Source organism: Macrobrachium nipponense, chromosome 11, assembly GCF_015104395.2.
Source record: "Macrobrachium nipponense isolate FS-2020 chromosome 11, ASM1510439v2, whole genome shotgun sequence".
Lineage (NCBI taxonomy): Eukaryota > Metazoa > Arthropoda > Malacostraca > Decapoda > Palaemonidae > Macrobrachium > Macrobrachium nipponense.
The window spans coordinates 8857996-8878018 of NC_061087.1; the positions used below are offsets into that span (position 1 = coordinate 8857996).

Sequence of the window (20023 nt, forward strand, 5' to 3'; positions counted from 1 at the left end):
AATGTGTGAGTCCGTGAATACGGGGGGTTCACTGTATAGTTAATGTAAAATTATATCAGTCCTATCCTACTTAACATAATCTGAACATAACTATGGCAATTTTTTACTAATGTACATACACATTGTCACACAATTCAGTTGTTCATAGATAAACTGCTGTTTCTCATTAGGTTGTGTATGGCTGTAAGCATTTGCACAAGTACAGTAGTGCCTCAGGATATGAAATTAATCCGTTCCGAAGCTTCCTTCGTAACCTGATTTTTTCATATCTTGAACCACATTTTACATGTAAATTGCCTAATTCGTTCCAAGCCCTTCAAAAACACCCCAGTAAATTTTATAATAAAGCTAAATTGACCAATAAACAATGAAATACAACAATTTGGACCATTCAATACCTAACTTAAACTACATATACGTACTACTAATATGTACTACATACCTGTAAATAAAGTGTATTAGTGTACATGGTACAAGAAATACTGTACGTACATACATATGTAGTAAAATGTGGAACCTTACCTTTCGAGTGAGGCGATCTCCGAAAGTGGTGACGGAGGAGGACAAATGACAGAAAACACGAACACTTAACTTTACGAAACATTAAAAAATGGCAGAAAACATTAACACTAAACTTTACAAAACACATTAACAAATGGCAGAAAACATTAACACTTAACTTTACAAAACTTTACAAAAAACACACACAAATGGCAGAAAACATTAACACTTAACTTTACAAAAAACTTAAAATCAAATTTCTTTTTTTTTTCTTTCTTTTTTTGTTTTTTACATTTTTTTTTACTTTTTTATACTTTATGTTTTTTTACAAAATTTGAATTTCTTCACCGATTGGATGCCAGTCCGTTTACGGACTTTATCAAACCACCCCCGAGAAGCCTTGAAGTCTGGGGTTGCTGTCGATGTCCCTTCTCCTCTGTCGTCTTCAGCCTGGGCAATCAGTTCACCGAAAATAGCGCTGGCCTTCTGTCAGATTGCCGTCTCGGTTATCGTATCGCTAGCAATTTCTTTGTCCTCAATCCATACAAGAAGCAGCCTCTCCATTTCATCATGCATGTGGCTCCTCTTGTTGGACAAAATAGTCACGCCCTTGGAAGGTGTAACTGCTTTGATGGCTTCCTTCTGCTTAAGGATGGTGCCTATCGTCAACAGATTTCGGCCATATTCTTTAGCGATCACACTCAACCGCATGCCAGCCTCATACTTCTTGATTATCTCCATCTTTGTCTCCTTAGAAAACATCCTCTTCTTTCCGTGAACTTCAGCAACTTTCTAGGGACCCATGGCTAATACGTACATAATTAAGTAACTAATTAAGTTCTCACACAACACGATAAAGTACAAAGCAAAATCGCTAATACAAATTTAAGTTAACAAACGAAATCGTATATGTGAACGAACGAATTCCGTGTGCGTACGATAACACTTGTGCTACGGAGTGGCCGAACAACGCCTTTACGTAGAGCATGATGGAGTAGATGCTGATCAATGGGAGACCAGGATCTTACGGCGGTGACTAGCATCAGGAACCAATGGGAGAACGGGAGGATGGTGGCGAGTCTACTCAGTTGGCGGCGCGTGAGTTTTAAAATTGTTCTCGGTGGTCTGGGCGAATCTCGGGACCTTAGAGTAACACCCTTTCGTAACCTGAATTATTTTCGTATGCAGAGGCAAAAAAATCTTCGTGTTTGCTTTCGTAACTTGAATTTTTCATAAGTTGGGACTTTCGTATGTTGAGGTTCCACTGTTCGTACTACTATAATATTACTAATGGCACTTTTATCATTCTCTTTCACTTTTTTAACTTTCTTAACTAGAAGATTGGATAGATAAAGAATTGGAGGAAAAGAGGTTAGTTTGTTATAATTTGGTGTCTCATAAAAGGAACTCACATGACACACAAGATACATGATAGAAAAATTTTTTATGGGTGAAAATTTGGGGGTTGCACGTTATACGAGTAGTATAGATGTACTATGGTAATTCTGTCAACTAAGGCACTTACAAAAGAAGGGACTAAAATACTATATCTCTTTAGCTGAAATAGTAATTTTGCAGGCTTATGAAAATTTTTCAGAGAAACAAGCATCTCAGGTGAAGGTGAGGGTTCTTGAAATATGAGTTACTATCAAACTCATTGTTCAATAGATGTTTTAGTAATGGTTTTATTTTAAACCTGCATCCTGAATATGTCTGTTGACTTTCACGAAATTTTATTTCTGGAATTTCACTCAGAAATTTTAATGTTCTTCATTGGATTTGTGGTGGTAGTATGTCAGATTCTATTAACTTCTTAGAGGAGGGAGCAAGTGGGAAATCCATTCTTGGTACCAATCTGTACACCTGATGGTTTTGTAATTGTGTTTATTACTGCTATCAGAAGCCATTTTCATGAGACCCTAGGCCTCAGAGCTTTTGAATACCAAACAATCTTTGTCCCAGAAATTTGTCTGTTATCCAGCAAGCTCTTGGTTTTACTCATCAAAGCAGTTGTAGAATCCTCCATCTAAGTAGCATTCTAGCTTTGTAAAAATAAGGGTATTTTATTTATTCAATAAAAACCTATTATGTTCACAATTAGTGCCTTCTCCCAACCTCCTCTGGTCCAGATAGCTGGTTCAGACATCAATAAGTGGTTCAGTTTACCTACTGCTGGAATTAGAGTGTCTGGTAACTTTTCACAGATGCATGAAAGGCTTTAAGCATTCTTTTCTTGAAAAAATTGGTTTCCAAAAAATTAACTTCCTCAATCCTATTGGTTATGTTGTCTGGGAATACACCATAAATGAAGCTATGCTTGTTCGTACTGGTGCAAATCTTATTTTGCTTTTTTGTTTTGTTTTGCAGATTTCTATCACAGCAGTCACCACTTGAGGCAATAAGAATTTTACTTCATGTTTGCAGAGTTAATCTATTACCTGAAATTCCAACAGTTAATCCACATATATTGTTATGTCTAGATGACGAAGGTGGTGTGAGGCTAGACGTTGCTGAATCTGTCTGTCAGCAGAAGGTGCTGGAAAATGATGAACATCTGGCAAAAGTAGTGGTAAAAATTCTAGAAGAGCTGCAGAACCCCGAGATTGTACGGGCTTTTTATGAAAGCTTGGTATCATACATAGACTTCAGTGTCCTGAACAGAAAAGAAACTTCCTCAACACTTCTTGTAACTGATTGTGATGTCAGGGTAGAACAGTTTGAGGCAGTAAGAAGGATTTATATATGCTGTAGCCTTTTAAGTAATTTGGCTGACAATGGAAAATTGACAGATGATCTCTTTCAAAATTTATCGGCAGCTGTCCCAATTGTTGTTTCATTATTAAAGACATGTTGTCAGAAGTGTGAAGATGAAGCATTAGATAAAACTAGGTTGTCTTTTATGCTGCATGTTGTAATGATGGTGTCATGCTATGTAAGTGAACAGATTTTGAGAAAAAGAATGAGTAGTGAGGACTGGAAAGGTTTGAAATTACTTCTTCCTTCATTAGTGGAAATAAAGAACACTGTAACTGATGAAGCAGTTTTAATGTTTGTGGAACAACTTAGGAACACTGTTATTACTCATGGTGCTATCACACATACATCAAACAAAAGTGATCAAGCTGCTACAATAAAGGATCCACATTCATCAAATCAAACTAGTTCTAAAAGTGCTCATGGAAAAGGAAGTAATCCTGTGAATATGGTGAAAACTGGAAGTGAGTCATTGCACAAGAGGTCAAGCTACAGTGAAGCAATGGAAGATGTTGTTAGCCCTATATTACCCACAAGAGGTCATGGTCTCTTAATCTTGAGCAAGCTCATAGAAGAAAGAGATGATGAAACTCTTTTGCACAAAGAACAGCTGTTAGCTTTATTTCAACATAGTTTGAAAGAAGAGGACTCTTACATTTATCTCATGGCAGTTCAAGGCTTAGCTGTGCTGTGTGATGCTTTTCCAGAGAAGGTGGGTAATTTCAGTAATAATGAGTTTTGCATAAAATAAAATGATGTTAAGAATTTATACATTACTCATAGCCTTAAAAAAATATCAACAGGGTCATTGTCAGTCAGTCCCTTAACATCAAATGGCTCTGCTAACTTTTGTAAGGAAAAAAAAGTGACACATGCACTCAGGTTTGATACTTACTTCACTTTATTGCCATTTTACAAAATATTGAATACAGTTATAGAATGTTCTGAGAATGTAATGAAAAATATTTTACCTCACTTTTTAACAAGAGGAAGACAACTGTGGAGGCTACCACACAGTATAGAATACTGACTTAACTGAAAGTTTGATAGAGAGAGACAGGCATCATTGAAGAAGAGAGAGATTTTTGATGATTGCAGATTTAAGATGGTTAAGCTTTCATAACAGTATCTGTAGTAATTTAGCTGTAGAGTATGGATTCTGATAGTGATTAATATTTGTTCATACATGGAACAAACTTTCGGTCTTAACATTAGGATAAATCTTCTGGTGCCAGCTGGAAACTGGTTAAAAACAATAAAAAACTGTAAATGCAAGGAATCTGTGGCATCTGGCATCTGATACGTAGCTGAGGTGGAAGTGAGTCAGAGACCATGCTCGCACCTAGTGATGCATTTAGTCTTTCTTCAGAGCGGTTGTTAACTTTTGCTCTCCTCCTTCCAAGCCGGGTTTTTACCTAAGTCCGTGATTTCTGTCTCTGTTGTTCCATGGACTCTTCCATCCAGCCTAAGAAGTCCCGTGAGCATCAACATTTGTCCCGACCTCCCAGGGTTCCCATGTTCACATTTCCTGTCTTTCTGTAAGACATACAACTTGCAGTAGATGTACTTCTAGGCCTATTCCTACTGCTTTATCTTCAGCTGATTGTATGTATAATGCTGCCCTGTCTCTAGCGGAGAATATTGCCCCTTCAGGGAGAGAGGGGCCAGCTCCATCATGTTCTTTACTTAGCAAGTTTGAAATATTTTTTTAGATATATTGAAACATTTGTCTATGTTAAGACATTTCAATATGTTTTATTAATTCTTCTATGATATATTTACTTACTCATGTCACTTAGTAGGCTTTGTGTGGAGTTTTTTCTCCATTTATATCATTGTTGTTATTTATTTAACACCTAGGTGTGTGATTGATTATGTTTTTTCTTTTTATATACATCATTTTGTTTCAACTACACAATTTCTAGGAATGTGGTAATTTTTTAGTCTTTCAGATTTTGTATGAATTGGGACATTCGAGATGTTCTAGGGGCTTTTGAAATGGCCACAATTGGGGTAGTGTGATGGGGACAGATTTGGAGGTTATTCAATGAAACTTTACTTTTTCTTTAACTTACTTTATTTTGTTAATGGTATGGAACAGTAAATTAAATTTTTTTGTCACTTCAGTTCTTCAAAAACCTATTTTAGAGTAACTTAATATTACCTGACCAGGCAAAGAACCTAAACCTAATCCTTAATATTAGTCTGAGACCTGTAAGCAGAACTGTATTTGACTTAAACTTACCTAACTTACTCTTATACCACCTAAAGAACCTGAACCTAATTAAAGAACCCTAATCTAATTCTTCAAGCTATATCTACAATCCTCCCATCTTCATACTATCAAAAGAACCCTTTCCAGTACTAAAGTTTTCCTGACTTTGGTCTTCCAGTCTTCTTCAGATTGGAAATCAGCTTGCTCAGCATCAGTCTTGTTTAGTTTTCTATATCCTTCTTCCTACTGGAGAGATTAACCCGTATTTTCTCTCTCCTTTAACTGCTGGCAAACTTTATTCAAGGTAAATGTATCGAAATTGTCACCTCTTAGAAGTTTGTGTCATATATGGAAGAATGGGGAAAGAGTGGTAATTATCAAGAGTTTTTGTATTCTCCAATTTAGCAGCTGCCTTTTTCTACTTTGCTCATCCCTTCCTCCATTTGCAACAGCTCTTCTATAGTAATTGTCCTCTCATTCAATTCTAAGTTTCAAGTTGTTTAACCTTGGGTTGAAGGGGAGCAACAATCTCCTTATACAAGCTGCAAGGAAAAAATGGAATAAAAGAATCATGAATACTAAAATAACTAAATCTCAACATACACAAAAGCAAAAATTGCATTGGTCCCGCTAGACTACATGCTTAAGACCAGTCAGAATTTACCGTCTCGTCTCTTTCCCATCTTGCTTGGTGGGAGGGTGAGTTGTACGGCTCACTCCCTTCTCATAGATATTAATGTTTCTTTTCCTTCTGTCTGGGTGGGGGGGAGGTTCCTCCTTCCTGAGTGGGGAAGGCATATTATTTGTTTCTTTTCAGGTCCTGCAGTTCAGATCTGTTTTGACTGTTGACTTCCCGCCTTCTTCTAGTACGACAGATGTCAGCCCTGCTTCTCACCTTGAAGTCAGTCAGCAGTGTGTTCTGCTCAGATACTGGGAGCCTCTTTACATTCTCTTCTCTCTCCCAGAGTTGCCACTTCTCTTACAGGTATTCCATGTTGGTGCTGCAGTGGGAGTTTGGAACCAAGTTAGTTCTGATGGCAGTGTGTTCTTTTCAAGCCTTGGAGCCCCATCTATGTGGTGTCTTATGTGGTCTGCGTCGTCATTCAGGGATACCAATCTTAAAAAGACGCCTTCTCCGACGTAGCCTTTCTCTGCTTCTGTGGCGTCTCATCTCCCTTTGATGTTTCATCATCTGTTGCCCTTCACTTTTGTTCCCCTTTTTGTCATATATAGTATATGAAATAAACTTGTCATTACAATTTTGTTTGAATATATGATTAATCCCGCTCTTACACATATTATTTTCTGCTTTTGTAAGAGTAGTCTGCGCTCATGATATCACAGATGGATTGTGTTGTGAAGTAATGCTATGCTGTATAGTGCTATTGCCTATAGGGTTCTGTGGTCACTGCATCCTTGTGATTTTTTTTGTCTGGTCACCAATAAAGCAACACAATGCTGTATAGTGCTTGCCTAGTTTCTACAGGTTCTTTTGATCACTGGATCCTCATCACTTTTTTTCACTTGTCTGGGCACCAGCTTGAAGAGTCCCACTTTTCTTGGTTAAATTTCAGGATTAAGCTGGCCCAAGAGTCCCCTAGAATTTTCTGTAAGATCACAAACTGAAGATTTGGTTGGCCTTGGTGGAAAGAGTTGCATTAATCTGTTACTGTACAAGTTATGCCATGAAGACCAGAATGGAAAAGTAATTTATTTTCTCTAGAAAAAAATTATTTTAAATCAAGGGGAGTATGTATATTATTTTTCAAGGGAAATCTTTTTGTACAAGATGGCTGTTTATTATAAAAAGGAAACAATACCCAATACTAGATTTCAATGTTCAAAGAAAAGGAACAGTTGTGTACAGTATTCATACCAGTAACAAAAGTGCAAAGCAATAAGTGTAAATGTAAATGATCAAAGCTCTAAGTTTCAAGATGAAAATTCTCAATTAGGAAACTCACCTGAATGACAAGCGTCTACACCTGTGGGAAGAAACAATTGACAGTAAGCATTGGAATGAAATACTGACACACATCAATTACAATAAAATCAAATTATTAAATAGAAAATTAATTAATAATATTTAAACAAAATTTAGATCACTTTTGAGTCACTACCATGTCATGGCTAGTTCTTTTGATGACAGTTTCAATTGATCGCCTTGGCGTTTCAAGAGAAATACGACCCATCTTCTGATATCTCGGATGCTGGTTAGTTCTTAGGAGGAAATTCTTTGCGTTTCTAAATGTACTTGCACTAGTGAGGCCCTTCAGTTGTGGTAGAAGTTGAAGAAGAGATCCTTTTGTCATCATCATCACTGCCTTCTATCTGTTCTCCCCCTTCTATAGACTGGGGTTTGTTGTATGCCATGAGTTTCTCTCAAAGACCCTACCCATGCCAAAAAGTCCAGGGCTGGAGAGCAAAACATCAGGAGGCAATGGTTCCTCGACGGTTTTCCCCACAGTTTCCACAGGTTGGTGTACATCTATGACCATCTGTAGATTCAGAGTCTACTCCACGGGTAGGAACTGTTTGCGGTGACTTAGTTAGTCCACTAGGACATTTAGCTTGAAGGAATCATGTAACTATCTTGTTTTAATTCTTCTCCACCCAAAGAAGGTGTTCCCTTGTTGCTTTTCAGAGGGAAAAGGAGTTGAGTGCCTCCTTGTTTTTTAATGTAAGACAGAGCAGTGGTGTTGCCCGAAAGAATCACTATTGTCTTGTTGAAAGTTGCTGCTATAAATGATGAAGACCTAAATGGATTGCTTTCCGTTCTCTTACATTGATGTGAAGTTCCCTCTTTTCTGAGGGACCACGTCCCAGAAACTTCCATATCTTCCAGAAGGGCTCCCCAACCCAGATCTGATGAGTCTAAATATAAGGCTAGGCTGGGGTTAAAAGGAAGGAGAGACTTCCCTTCAAGAAGTCTTTCTTCTGATAGCAACCATTGCAAGTCTTTCATGTATGGGAAAAAACAAACGAGTCTGGGTGAGTTTTACTGTCCTAACTGGCCTTCAGGAAGAATTGCAGTACCCTCATAAGGAGTCTTCCTAATCTGATGAACTTCTCAATGGATACAAGAGCTCCTAAAAGACTCATCCACCTGTTGGCTGTCTGAGGGCACGACTCTGCTCTGTTGGGGGACTGTAAAACCCGCAAACTCAGAGTTGATCGTCATCCCATACAAAGAATTACTTAAGTTGGAGTCAGTTGTGACTTTTGTAGGTTGATGAGTAAATCCAACTCCCGGATGAGAAGGGTCTTCCATAGGTCCTCCGTTTACTCTTGATGGAGAGCGAAGAAGAGCTAATGGTCTAGATACATGGAGACGTTGATGCCCATAAGGTGGAGCCACTTTGCAAGAAGGGCAAGAACATGAATAAACACTTAAGGAGCTGTAGAGAGGCGAAAGCACAGGGCCAGAAGACTCTGCCCTGGAACACAAACCTCATGTACTTCCTGGAGTCCGGATGTATGGGCATATGGAAGTAGGCATCCTGCATATCAGCTGTTAACATCTAGTCACCCTGGTGAATGGATGACAGGACTGATTGGTTCGTTTCCATTTTGAATTTAGTTTTCTGAATGAAGAAATTCAAGGCCCTGACATCGAGGACAGGTCTCCAACCTCTTAATGACTTTGGGATAAAAAACAGACAGTTGTAAAAACACTGTGTGACGTCATGGACCACCTCTACAGCTCTTTTTCTAAGAAGGGAAGAGACCTCTTCTGAAAGGGCCGAATACCTCTCTGAGCCCACTGAGTAGGCTCTACAGTGGTACCTCGTTTGTCAAACATTTCTTATGTCAAACTTTCCGTTTTTCTAACAAAATTTTCGAGAAAATTTTGTGTCGTTTGTTGAACAAATGCTCATACTTCGAACTGCCTGATTACACATATCTTGTTTATACTTGTATTTGATGGCCTACTGCGTCCTACAAGAAAAACTGTATTAACATGCTTTTTCATTGACAATATCTAGTTTTATGATAACTATATTCGACAAAATAAATAAAGAATTAAAGCATTTCAATATAAAATTTAGCGTTAAAGGTGTACAAAATTGTATGATACCGTGGTGACGTCACACTCAGATGGCTTGAGACTGAACGAGGGAGTGTTGACAATATATTAAGGAGAGAAGAAGAGAGAGTTAAAAAATTACTGTATGTATGTAAAAGCAATAAAAATTCACATAAAAAAGGGAATTTCACAATAAAGTTAACAATGATTAAATATGAAAACAATCAAATGCAATACAGAAACAATAAAAAAGTCTTAATTGAGCCAGTGTTCGGTGCCCTGAGTGAGACGGTATAGTTTACAGTAATCATATTTAACAAATTAGTAAATGAAAGTAGAAAGCTTTTCACAATAGAATTTAGCATAAACAATTAACAAAATCATTCGTCATTGCGGTGATGCACAGCTAACTTGAGATAGATGGAGGGAGCGTTTATATTTTTGAGGAATAATGAATGAATAATTTTTAAGTTATCGTGCATCATGATTTGTTGAGAAGAGAAGAGACAGTAGAATCTTACTATAGTATGTACGTAAAAGCAGTACCAATTTACATAAAAAAATAAAGTTTTATTTCACCATGAATGTAACATAATGATAAAACATGAAAACAATTAAATGCAATATAGTAATAAAAAATAATTTAAAAAAAGTCTTATTTGTGGCAGTGTTCGGTGCACTGAGTGAGACGATAGACTCTATCGTCTCACTCAGCAGAGAGAGGAGAGGGAAGACAAGCGTCTGCTTCCTACTGACTTAACCAGCTGGGCTGGGCTGATTATTCACGTCCGTTTTTTTCATTTACTTGATCTACTTCTTTTTGTTATGTTAAAATACCTATCTAGTCATAGTTGCTTTTTACAATTTTTTATCATTGTAAAGGTAACTCTGCTCCATAGTAAACACGCTGGTGCTGCGTTCAGCTTCTGCTGTCTTCGATTGTATGTTTAAATGACTTCCTTATGAAAAGTTATTTAAACTCTCATTCCTTTTCTTGCATTCTCTACTTATAACTTATTTGTTTGTAAAATCCTTGCGGCATAATGTCTTTCATGCACTTAAGATCCAAGTGTAAACATGTCAACAATCACACAGTAATGCTGATTACTCTCTCTCTCTCTCTCTCTCTCTCTCTCTCTCTCTCTACAGACACAGTGGGACACACATTATTAATTCCTTTGATTATCCTGTAAAATGTGAATAAAATTGATATAAAACTTTGCCTACTGCAACCATTTTGGTTTCCTCAAAGGCTTCAAGTCTCTCCTCCCTCTATCACCCAGCCAGTTGTGCACCATTTTCACCAAACAGTTTGTAAATTGTACAAAAAAAAATTATATTTTGCTTCATATAACATCCTTTTTATTACTTTACACACTTAATTTAACTTCTGAGCACATTGATAATAAAAACTACTATGAAAAGGGGGACATTTTGGGTTGGCAGGAATAAATTATCCTGATCAACTTTATTTCTTATGGGATTACGCGTTTGTTTCCTGTTTCGAACAAATCGTATTTCGAACAGCTTTCTGGAACAGATTAAAGTTTGAAGTCTGAAGTACTACTGAATATATGCAATGGGTATCAACACTAAGGGAGGATTCTCCCTAAACAGGATGGAATAGCCTTCTCTGAGAATCTTCAAAATCCACTGTTCTATGCCTCTGACTTCACATTTCTCCCAAGAATGGAAGGCTTGGTGGAGGTCTTCTTAATTGGTCTGACTGAGCACAAATTTGAACGAGGCCTGGACTGGGACCTTGCGCTACTGCCATGAAAGGACTGCTGTTGGAGAGGGGAGACCGTCAAGGTATGAAACGAGGTTGACTCCTTGGTACATTTGGCCGAGCCAGGAGATCTATGATGAATTTTTTCTGGAGGTCTGAGTACCCCCTTTGGTGGAGAATGAACACCAAAGTTCCCTCTTCCTCAGTACCCCCAGAGAAAACAAAGCAGCCAATTCCAGGAGGCCATCCCTTATGGCTTTGTCTGTGAATGAAAGGACACCCAACCAGTCTGAAGAAAAGTCCCCTGCAAGATTGCAACAGTCCTATCTTCTTTGCAAGTACTCCTATGGTTCAATCTAGAAAGCTTAATACTTCAAACACTAAATATTTCTTCCTAGATGGTCGAGCTCTGTCGACAAGAACATAATCTTTGCTGATGCTAAAGCTGATTTGCGAGACAAATCAATAAGGCCAGAAAAATCCCAAAGAAGGAGCTTCTCCAGGGGTGTAGGAGAGGTACCTCCTGCATGAAAGTCAAGCGGGAGGAGAACAGAAGATAGTCTTGCCTTGCTCCCTCTTCTCCAAGAGCCACACTCCAATCTCACTCAAAGCTTTCCTTGACGAGGAGGAAAGAACCATCTTGAGGAGCCTGGAACTCTCATCAGGCTGGTTCCTCATCATAAAAGTTGATGAAGGAGAAGCCAGGCTAGCTGGAAGAAAGAAAGTTGGAAAACTGACCAAAAAATATCTGAGGAGAGCTATGTAAGCTGTGGGAGAAGGTTCTTGGTGGAGAACTTCATCATCTGATGAAATTGGGGAAGGAGACAAGTCTGAAGGGTCCATTGCTACTGCAAGGATCCTCTGTAAAAGGCCTAAAATGTCATTGAGTTGGGGCTCTATGGGTGCCAGCGAAGGATCATGCACCATGGATCTGGGAAAAATTGAAGCAGACAACTGAAGAGGTGGTGCCAGGCACTTGGCAGCTGGCACCAAGTGAACAGGAGATGGTGCCAGGCACTCAGAAACTGGCGCTGGGTGCTCTACAAATGATGGGCACTTAAAAGAAGAAGAATGGCACTTTTGTGCCAAATACTGGTGCTCTTCAACTGGGAGCTCAGAAGAAAAGTGTTCTGTATTGTCCCAGTAGCTACATGAAAGCAAGGGGGCTGCACTCAGATTCCTTGAACTGCTTACAGGGGAGTGAAGAAGAGCGATCTGCCACTGCTTTGGGTCTCTTCAAAGGCCGGCACTCATCAGAAAAGCGCCACTGTCGCCTCTTGTCCGAACTGGAATGTGAAGCACTAAAAGATAATTGATGCACATCCTTTTGGACGCCTTTCCAATGGCTGTCTGCCAAGGTCTGGGAATGGACAACAGGCTCGACTGAGGGGCAACTACCCATGGGCAAACCCCACCGACCTCCCTTTGAACTTCCAGTATGCCTCTTCCCAGGTTTAGGGGAGTCTGACAGTGACCTTCGTCTGGGAGCGTCAGTGGGACTGACACTACACTTTCACCTATTCACTCACTGTCCATGAAGACCATAATGGATGTCCCTAATTGGGCCACAGTATTTACAATGAGACTAAATTTCTGGTCAAATCTGGCTTTGATACTGGCAATGGGATTGGGGTCTGAAGCATGGGAGCCAGGTAAATGAGTATGTGGAATTGCTGAAGGGCTGGTTATGGAAGAAAAGGCAGTTACAGAAGATACAACAAGCAATACACCTGACGTAGGAGTACACTCTAGGCTAACTAAATTCCTAGCTTCAGCTCTAGCTGCCATCTGTCTTTCCTTGTATCTCTCAGGCTTGTATAATGAGCCTCTAATACCTTCCATTTTCCTGATCCCAGTCCATGCATTGTTCATAAGTCAAATCAATTGTACAAATCTATCCCCTACAATTAATACAGATGGAATGCAAATTATAAGAAGCTTTTGTCAGTCTTGTTTTGCAGTCCTTCCTGCAAATACGAATACTAGATGCACTAGAGTCAGATATGTCCGTGAATAATGTCGTGATCGTGAAAAAACAGGTCAAAAAAAACCTTAAATTATCTATAGAAAATAGCAAAAAAGCTAACAAGGAAAATACTTCACCAATATGGAGAGAAAATACAACCTTACGGCAATGAAATTCCAAAATAAAATCTCTCATACAGCTGAAGTTCAGTCATTAAGCAGCAGAAATAAATTGGGCTCTTCAGCTGTGTTGTACCTATTCACCTACACTAAAACAATAGAAGTGCTACCACGAATTTCAAAATTACCACACCTAAGGCATTACAGCATTAGCTTTACTTTTCCTACAAAATCCATGAAAACCATATCACACTAAAGAGGACCAGTTGGAAGTACTTAATTCATCTCTGCAAAATAAACTGTCATTCATTTTATATGTATGCAAAAACAAAGAATAAATGGCGTTATTTCGTCCCAGATTTCGTAGCAAAGACTCAGAACCCTTCAGTCCCTGACGACAGTTTCGAGTCCTTCACGATCCCCTCCCTAGAGGACTTCACAGTTAATGATGGGGAAGAGATGTTACTTTGTCCTGTTAGAGTGCTACGGTGCTATCTGAAGAGAACTCGAACACTTCAGGCCTGAGTGTCGACGCCTCTTCGTTAGCACTGGGGTGACCAAGAAAGAAGCCTCCAAGAACACTATTTCTTTCTGGCTTTGTGAGGTAATCAGGAAAGCGTACGACTCTGAAAGGAGTTTCGACACAGGTACCTTTTGTACGAGAGCCCACAAAGTTAGAGGTATTGGTCATTTGGTCATACCCTTGCATTCCGCAAGAACTTGTTGGTTGCACAGGTGCTGAAGGCAGGGGTGTGGTTCAACCAAACCACCTTCACCTCCTTCTACCTTCAGGATATTGCCCATAGGTCCTTGGACACTTTTTCCTTGGGACCCTTGGTGGCTGCTCAACAAGTTGTGTAGCTTACCCAGCTCCTTTAACAGGACCAGGTTGCATCTCGTCCTTGTGGTAATTGCATGAATGGAGAATGAATGAAAATGTGACTGGCTTCTCTTCCTTCCTCCTTTCTTCTCTCTTCCTGTGGGCAGAGAGTAGTGGTCGTAACATGCTGGAGAGGGCGATAGTGCAGGTAAGCTATGTGACTGAGCTCCATTTTATCTCTTTAATTAGGGATAGAACCAGATATCTGTCCCTTCCCTAACAAGGGGGGGGGGGGTAGGGAAATGGACAACAGTAAGAGACAAACTCAATGCTATTTATTTGTCCTCTTACTTACGACTTTTAAGTCCACGCTTGCTATTCATAAGAGGTATGCATGCCTCCCTCTTATGAATTGGTCCAGAGGTCTGCCCATTGGTCTTGTAGTGATCTCACTCTGATCATTTGGACAGAGGCTAGGTTCCCCCCATTGCTCTTACGACCAGGGAGGGAACCTTGGTTGGGCGAACACCAGTCTGTTCACAAGACTCAGATTCCTCCCACCAATCAGTGAGTCTTCCTTATGTAAAGGACCGATGGTTTATATAACGTGTAGGAACAAATCACAATTTTTGAGAGTAGTAAATTGTATTTTGCCTAACTATACAAATCTGAGGTCCTTTACACATAGGCCCACCTCATGCCACCCCTCAATCTGTTCCTAGGCCTAAAGCAAAATGGAATGTTTGTGTCCAGTCGGGCGGGACTCCCGACTATCAGACAAGCAGTTACTGCATAACTACCTTGTTATAGAATCTTACGACCAAGTTCCAGCTGGTGCTGAAAGTAATTCCTTATGTAAAGGACCTCAGTTTGTATAGTTAGGCAGCAATCGAGGAGATCATCCCCTGGTAGGCCATTGAGAACCTCGAGTTTGGCAGGACCTTTCCGTTCGTCATTGCCCAAGTCTCAGGATCAACGCCCCTTTTGCTCTTGTTCCTTTAAACCAAGAAGAGGCCCTAGGAGCAGAGGTCAAGGGAGCCGTCGGTAGGTTGGGCGCCTCTCCCTCTCCTGCGCCAGGGGGGGCGGTTGCCTGGCTGGCCATTGGACCAAGTAGCAGTATTACGGGGCGGAGAAGTGGGTGGTAGATGTCCTTCGGGTGGGATACCTGTTGCCATTCGACTTCTCTCCTCCTCTGTTGGTCAAGCCATGCTCAGGAAGACGTATCCCCCAGATTCTCTGAAGTTTTGGCTCTTCAGGAGGAGGTGCAGAAGATGCTGGACAAGGATGCGATAGCGGAAGTAGTGCGTCCATCCCTGGGTTTTACAGTCACATCTTCTTGGTGCCCAAGGCATCAGGAGGATGGAGGCCTGTGATCGACTTATCCACCTTGAATCGCTTCATCAGAAAGACACGGTTCAGGATGGAGACCCCACGTTCGGTGTTGGCAGCCGTGAGGGAAGGCGACCTCATGCTGTCGATAGACTTGAAGGACGCATACTTCCAAATCCCTGTTCATCCCACGTCCAGGAAGTTCCTTCGCTTCTCTCTGGCGGGCAAGATCTTCGAGTTCAAAGTCTTGTGCTTCGGGTTGACCACAGCCCTTCAAGGGTTCACAAGGGTCTTCTCTCATGTGTCAAGTTGGGCCCATGCTCAGGGGATCCGTTTGCTGAGGTACCTTGACAATTGGTTGGTCTTGGCAGTTTCCAGGGAAAAGAAAATGCTGCAGGACAGGGATTCGTCTTCTTCGGTTCTGCCTGGACCTGGGCATTTTAGTCAACCAGGAAAAGACAAACCTCGTACCCACTCAAAGGATTCTCTACCTTGGCATGGTCATCGATACGACAGTGGCGAGAGTTTTCCCGTCGGATCAGAGATTGGAGAATTTGCGGGCTGTGGCGCGCAACTTCCTCTCAAAGTCGCATCAGTCAGCTCATCAGTGGCAGGTTCTTCTGGGAGTGCTATCTTCCCTGGAGAAGCTGGTCCCTCATGGGCGTCTTCATCTTCGGTCTCTGCAATGGAGACTGGGGGAATTCTGGTCTCCAGCGGGGAACTCTCCCCTGTTTATGGTCCCACTGTCTTTGAAAGTGAGAGAAGATCTTCGTTGGTGGCTGGACGACCAGAATCTATTGAAGGGCGTCCCTCTGCGCTCTCTCCCTCCGGACTTCCTTCTGTTTAGGACGCCTCCCTCTCAGGTTGGGGCGCTGACTTAGGCGGCCACATCGTTTCAGGCGTTTGGGGTTTGGAGGACAAGGAGCAGCATATCAATTTGGGGTTTAGAGGACAAGGAGCAGCATATCAATTTGGGTTTAGAGGACAAGGAGCAGCATATCAATGTCTTGGAGTTGAAGGTGGCTTTCCTGGGTCTGAAGGAGTTTCGGGGGGATGGTAGAGGTCACTCTGTCGTTCTCATGGCTCGGACAACACCACGGTGGTAGCCTATGTGAACAAACAGGGAGGCCTAGTTCCTCAGCAGCTTTATGCCTTGACCGTCGAGCTTCACCAGTGGGCAATCAGCAATTTGGTAGAGCTTTCAGCCAGGTAATATCCCAGGGAAACGGAACGTGGTCGCGACAAACTCAGTCGCCGGGATCAGATCTTAGGCAGAGTGGTCCCTTCATCAAGTGGTGGTGGACAGGCTTTTCCAGATTTGGGGGTTTGGGGAGACCCATGCTGGACTTTTTCACGACACGTTACAACAGGAAGCTGGAGATATTCTGTTCAGTGGTCCCAGATCCTTGCATTGGCAGAAGACGCATTCCAACATCCCTGGGACAACCTTGCGGTGTATGCCTTCCCTCCGTTTTGTTTGGTCCGTCAAGTTCTGAACAGGCTGTTGGGTTCACAGGGTCTCAGAATGACTCTGATGGCCCCTCTGTGGCCTCAGGCGGAATGGTTTCCAGATCTGCTATCGATGTTGTCGGAGATTCCGAGGGAGATTCCGCCTTGGCGGCATCTCCTGTGTCAGCCCCATGCAGAAAGGTTCCACCAGTCCGTAGAATCCCTGTCTCTTCACGGTTGGGAGGCTATCAACTATCTCCTCTGAGAGAGAGGCTTTTCTCAGAAGTCAGCTGGCACATGTCCAGCAGTCTTAGGAAGTCAACCTCCACGGTTTACCAAGGCAAATGGGCGATCTACTGTGATTGGTGTCGTAAACAGGGTTTTTCTCCACTCGCGACCTCTATTCAGCGAATAGCAGACTTTTTAACCTTCCTCAGAGATGAGAAACGTTTGTCTGTGTCTGCCATTAGAGGCTACAGGGCAGCTCTGAGTTTGGTGTTACAAGCCTTAAGGGTATCGACGTCTCCTCTTCCTGGGAACTTTCCCTGCTAGTTAAGGGGTTTGAGCTGTTGTCTTCTCCTAGAGAGCTCAAGCCCCCAACGTGGGATGTTTTCTTGGTGCTTAAGAGCTTGACTAAGAGCCCATATGAGCCCTTGTGCTGCTCATCTGATAGGAACCTGATGCTTAAGACAGTTTTCCTTTTGGCTTTGGCATCTTCCAAAAGGGTAGGAGAGCTCCCCGGTCTGAGTTATGAGGTGAAGCACACCAGGGGTTGGAAGTCAGTGTCCTTCGAATTTGTTTCGGAGTTCGTGGCAAAGACCCAAAATCCCTAAGTGCATGATGACAGGTTCGCTTCGTTCTCCATTCCCTCACTGACTGACTTTGTGAGTGGTGATGCTCAAGAGCCTTTGTTGTACCCTGTCCGGGCCCTGCGTTACTATCTTAAAAGGACTTGGCACCTTAGACCTTGCTGGCCGCAGGCCTTTTTGGTCAGTACAGGCCATACGAAGAAAGAGGTGTCTAAGAATACTATCTCTTTTTGGATACGGAAGTCATCAAACAGGCATACTTGACTCTTGATGATTCCATCGCCACGTCTGTGCAGGCTAGAGCACATGAGGTTAGGGGTATTGGTCCCTCTCTGGCTTTCAAAAAGAACTTGGCTGTACATAGAGTGCTGAGCGCTGGTACTTGGTTACGCCAGTCCACGTTCACCTCTTTCTATCTTAAGGATGTTGCCCACAGATCTATATGGACACATTTTCCCTGGGTCTGTGGTGGCTGCCCATCAGGTTGTGTAACTCATAGTTGCCCTTAACGGGGCACCTTTGGATCTACCTAAGATGATTGTGTGGATGAGAGAATGAGTGAGTGGCTGGCTCCTTCTTTCTCTTGTACCTTTCCTTATTCCTTCGGGCAGTTTAAAGAATTGACATGTCATTTGCTGGACTGGTCTGATACAGGTGAGTGAGGTAGTCATACTGGTAGTGTGGTCGTGCAGTATTCAATATCTTACCCACTATTTAGTAGCATAGACTCCACTCCTGGGCAAGGAGGAGTCGGGAGTACTACAAACCCTAGTGCCCTGGTTTGTTTTTTGGACAGACACAGTTTTTCTTTGGTTCCCTATACAATGGTTATCCCATATATCATTGTATGTCTCTCAGGTTCTGAGTGGTTAGATTGTAGTGTATCTAGCTTCTCAACGGGTTTCAGTCCCTCTCTAAGAACTATTTCTTTTGAGAGCTGGACTGGTGGGTAAGGCCCCCCAGCCGGTCTAGGATGTCTTATACCTCCCTCCAAGTATAGTCTATCCTATTGTTAAGACCGAGGGTTTGTTCGCGTATGAACAAATGCAAATTTTCTAAGACAATTTGTATTTTTCATAGCTACAAACCTGAGGTCTTAACGTTATACTGCCCGCCTCTAGCTGCCCCTCTTTTTGTTAAGTCATCCTGAGTTGGGAAAGACTTGCGTAGATGTTCGGCATTTGACCACTCTTCACCCGATCTACGCATGCGTTGCCAGATACCACAAGATTCCTTGCTTTCATCTACCTTTTTACTGGATCCAGGTAGGCGCTAGAAATGATCCTATTGAAGAAAGATTGATGAGTCACTGGATTCAAGCGCAGTCTCTGGACTGGTGGACTGGTTTCCACCTTAACTACACTTCTGATGCCAGATGCCACTGATTCCTTGCATTTATTATCTTTGATTGTTTCTGACTGCTTTCCAGCAGAGGATTTATCCTATTGTTAAGACTGAAGGTTTGTTCTGCGTATGAACAAATGTAATTTCTCATGTATGATGTACTACTGGTATATCACAAAATGAATCTATCACCATTGATTTCAGAATTGACAGGAAATTTGGAATATATTATATATTAAAAATGTCTATATTTTTGCCACCGTACATGCACAACATTTTTATAAACAATTTTACTCCTATTAATAATACTATTTATATTATTGGATATTTCAGGTTATAGATATATTGACCCGAGAATTTGCTGTTGGGAATCGTACCCCTGAAGATCGGGCAAAATTAGCTGAAGCTTTAGTTCGGGCCAGTAGACGCTTGGGTCCCATTCTTCCTCATCACAAATCCCATTTCATCAATTGCCTCCTGTCAGGTTTGATACTTATTTAATTGTGTTACTGTATTAAAGTAGGATTTTTATTTTGAAAGTTGGTATCTAATGCTGGTATTGTTCCTACACAATATATAAACCATCAAGCCTTTACAATAGGAATTACTCTCAGCAAAGCTATAAAACAGCTGTTAAAACTCTGTTTGAACAAGGTTGGTTAGGCCATATAAACTACTGTATGGTAGGTAGGAATAACCACCTGCCCAGATGTCAACATCCGGTTGTTCCTACTCAATATACAAACCATCAGTCCTTTACAATACCCACCTGCCTCCCAGATATAAACATTCCACTTTACTTTCGGCCATCTTCCAATGAAGATGTGTTTTCATGAGCTCTTGCTGACTGTCATTAATCTCGATTTTCTCGATGGTATCATTCTTTTATTGTTATGATATGAATATACGTACTGTAGTTGATATTGATAATTAATATACAAACCCAGTTTTTGTATATGTA

At 41.3% G+C, this 20023-nt stretch overlaps 1 protein-coding gene across 1 annotated transcript; it reads left to right on the plus strand.

Moving 5' to 3' along the window:
- The first annotated feature begins 854 nt into the window (after window positions 1-854).
- On the plus strand, window positions 855-19563 carry LOC135213035 (transport and Golgi organization protein 6 homolog). Its single transcript, XM_064246889.1, has 2 exons — window positions 855-3967; window positions 19396-19563. The coding sequence occupies exons 1-2, from the start codon at window positions 2807-2809 to the stop codon at window positions 19561-19563; spliced, it is 1329 nt and encodes a 442-aa protein (XP_064102959.1). The 5' UTR covers window positions 855-2806.
- Window positions 19564-20023: the final 460 nt, after the last annotated feature.

What these genes read in the sequence shown, in the direction of transcription:
- LOC135213035 (XM_064246889.1), top strand. Translation starts at nt 2,807, where the DNA reads ATGAAGCTATGCTTGTTCGTACTGGTGCAAATCTTATTTTGCTTTTTT. An exon ending in GTGATGCTTTTCCAGAGAAG is followed by an intron (nt 3,968 to 19,395) that starts GTGGGTAATTTC and finishes TGGATATTTCAG; the next exon opens with GTTATAGATATATTGACCCG.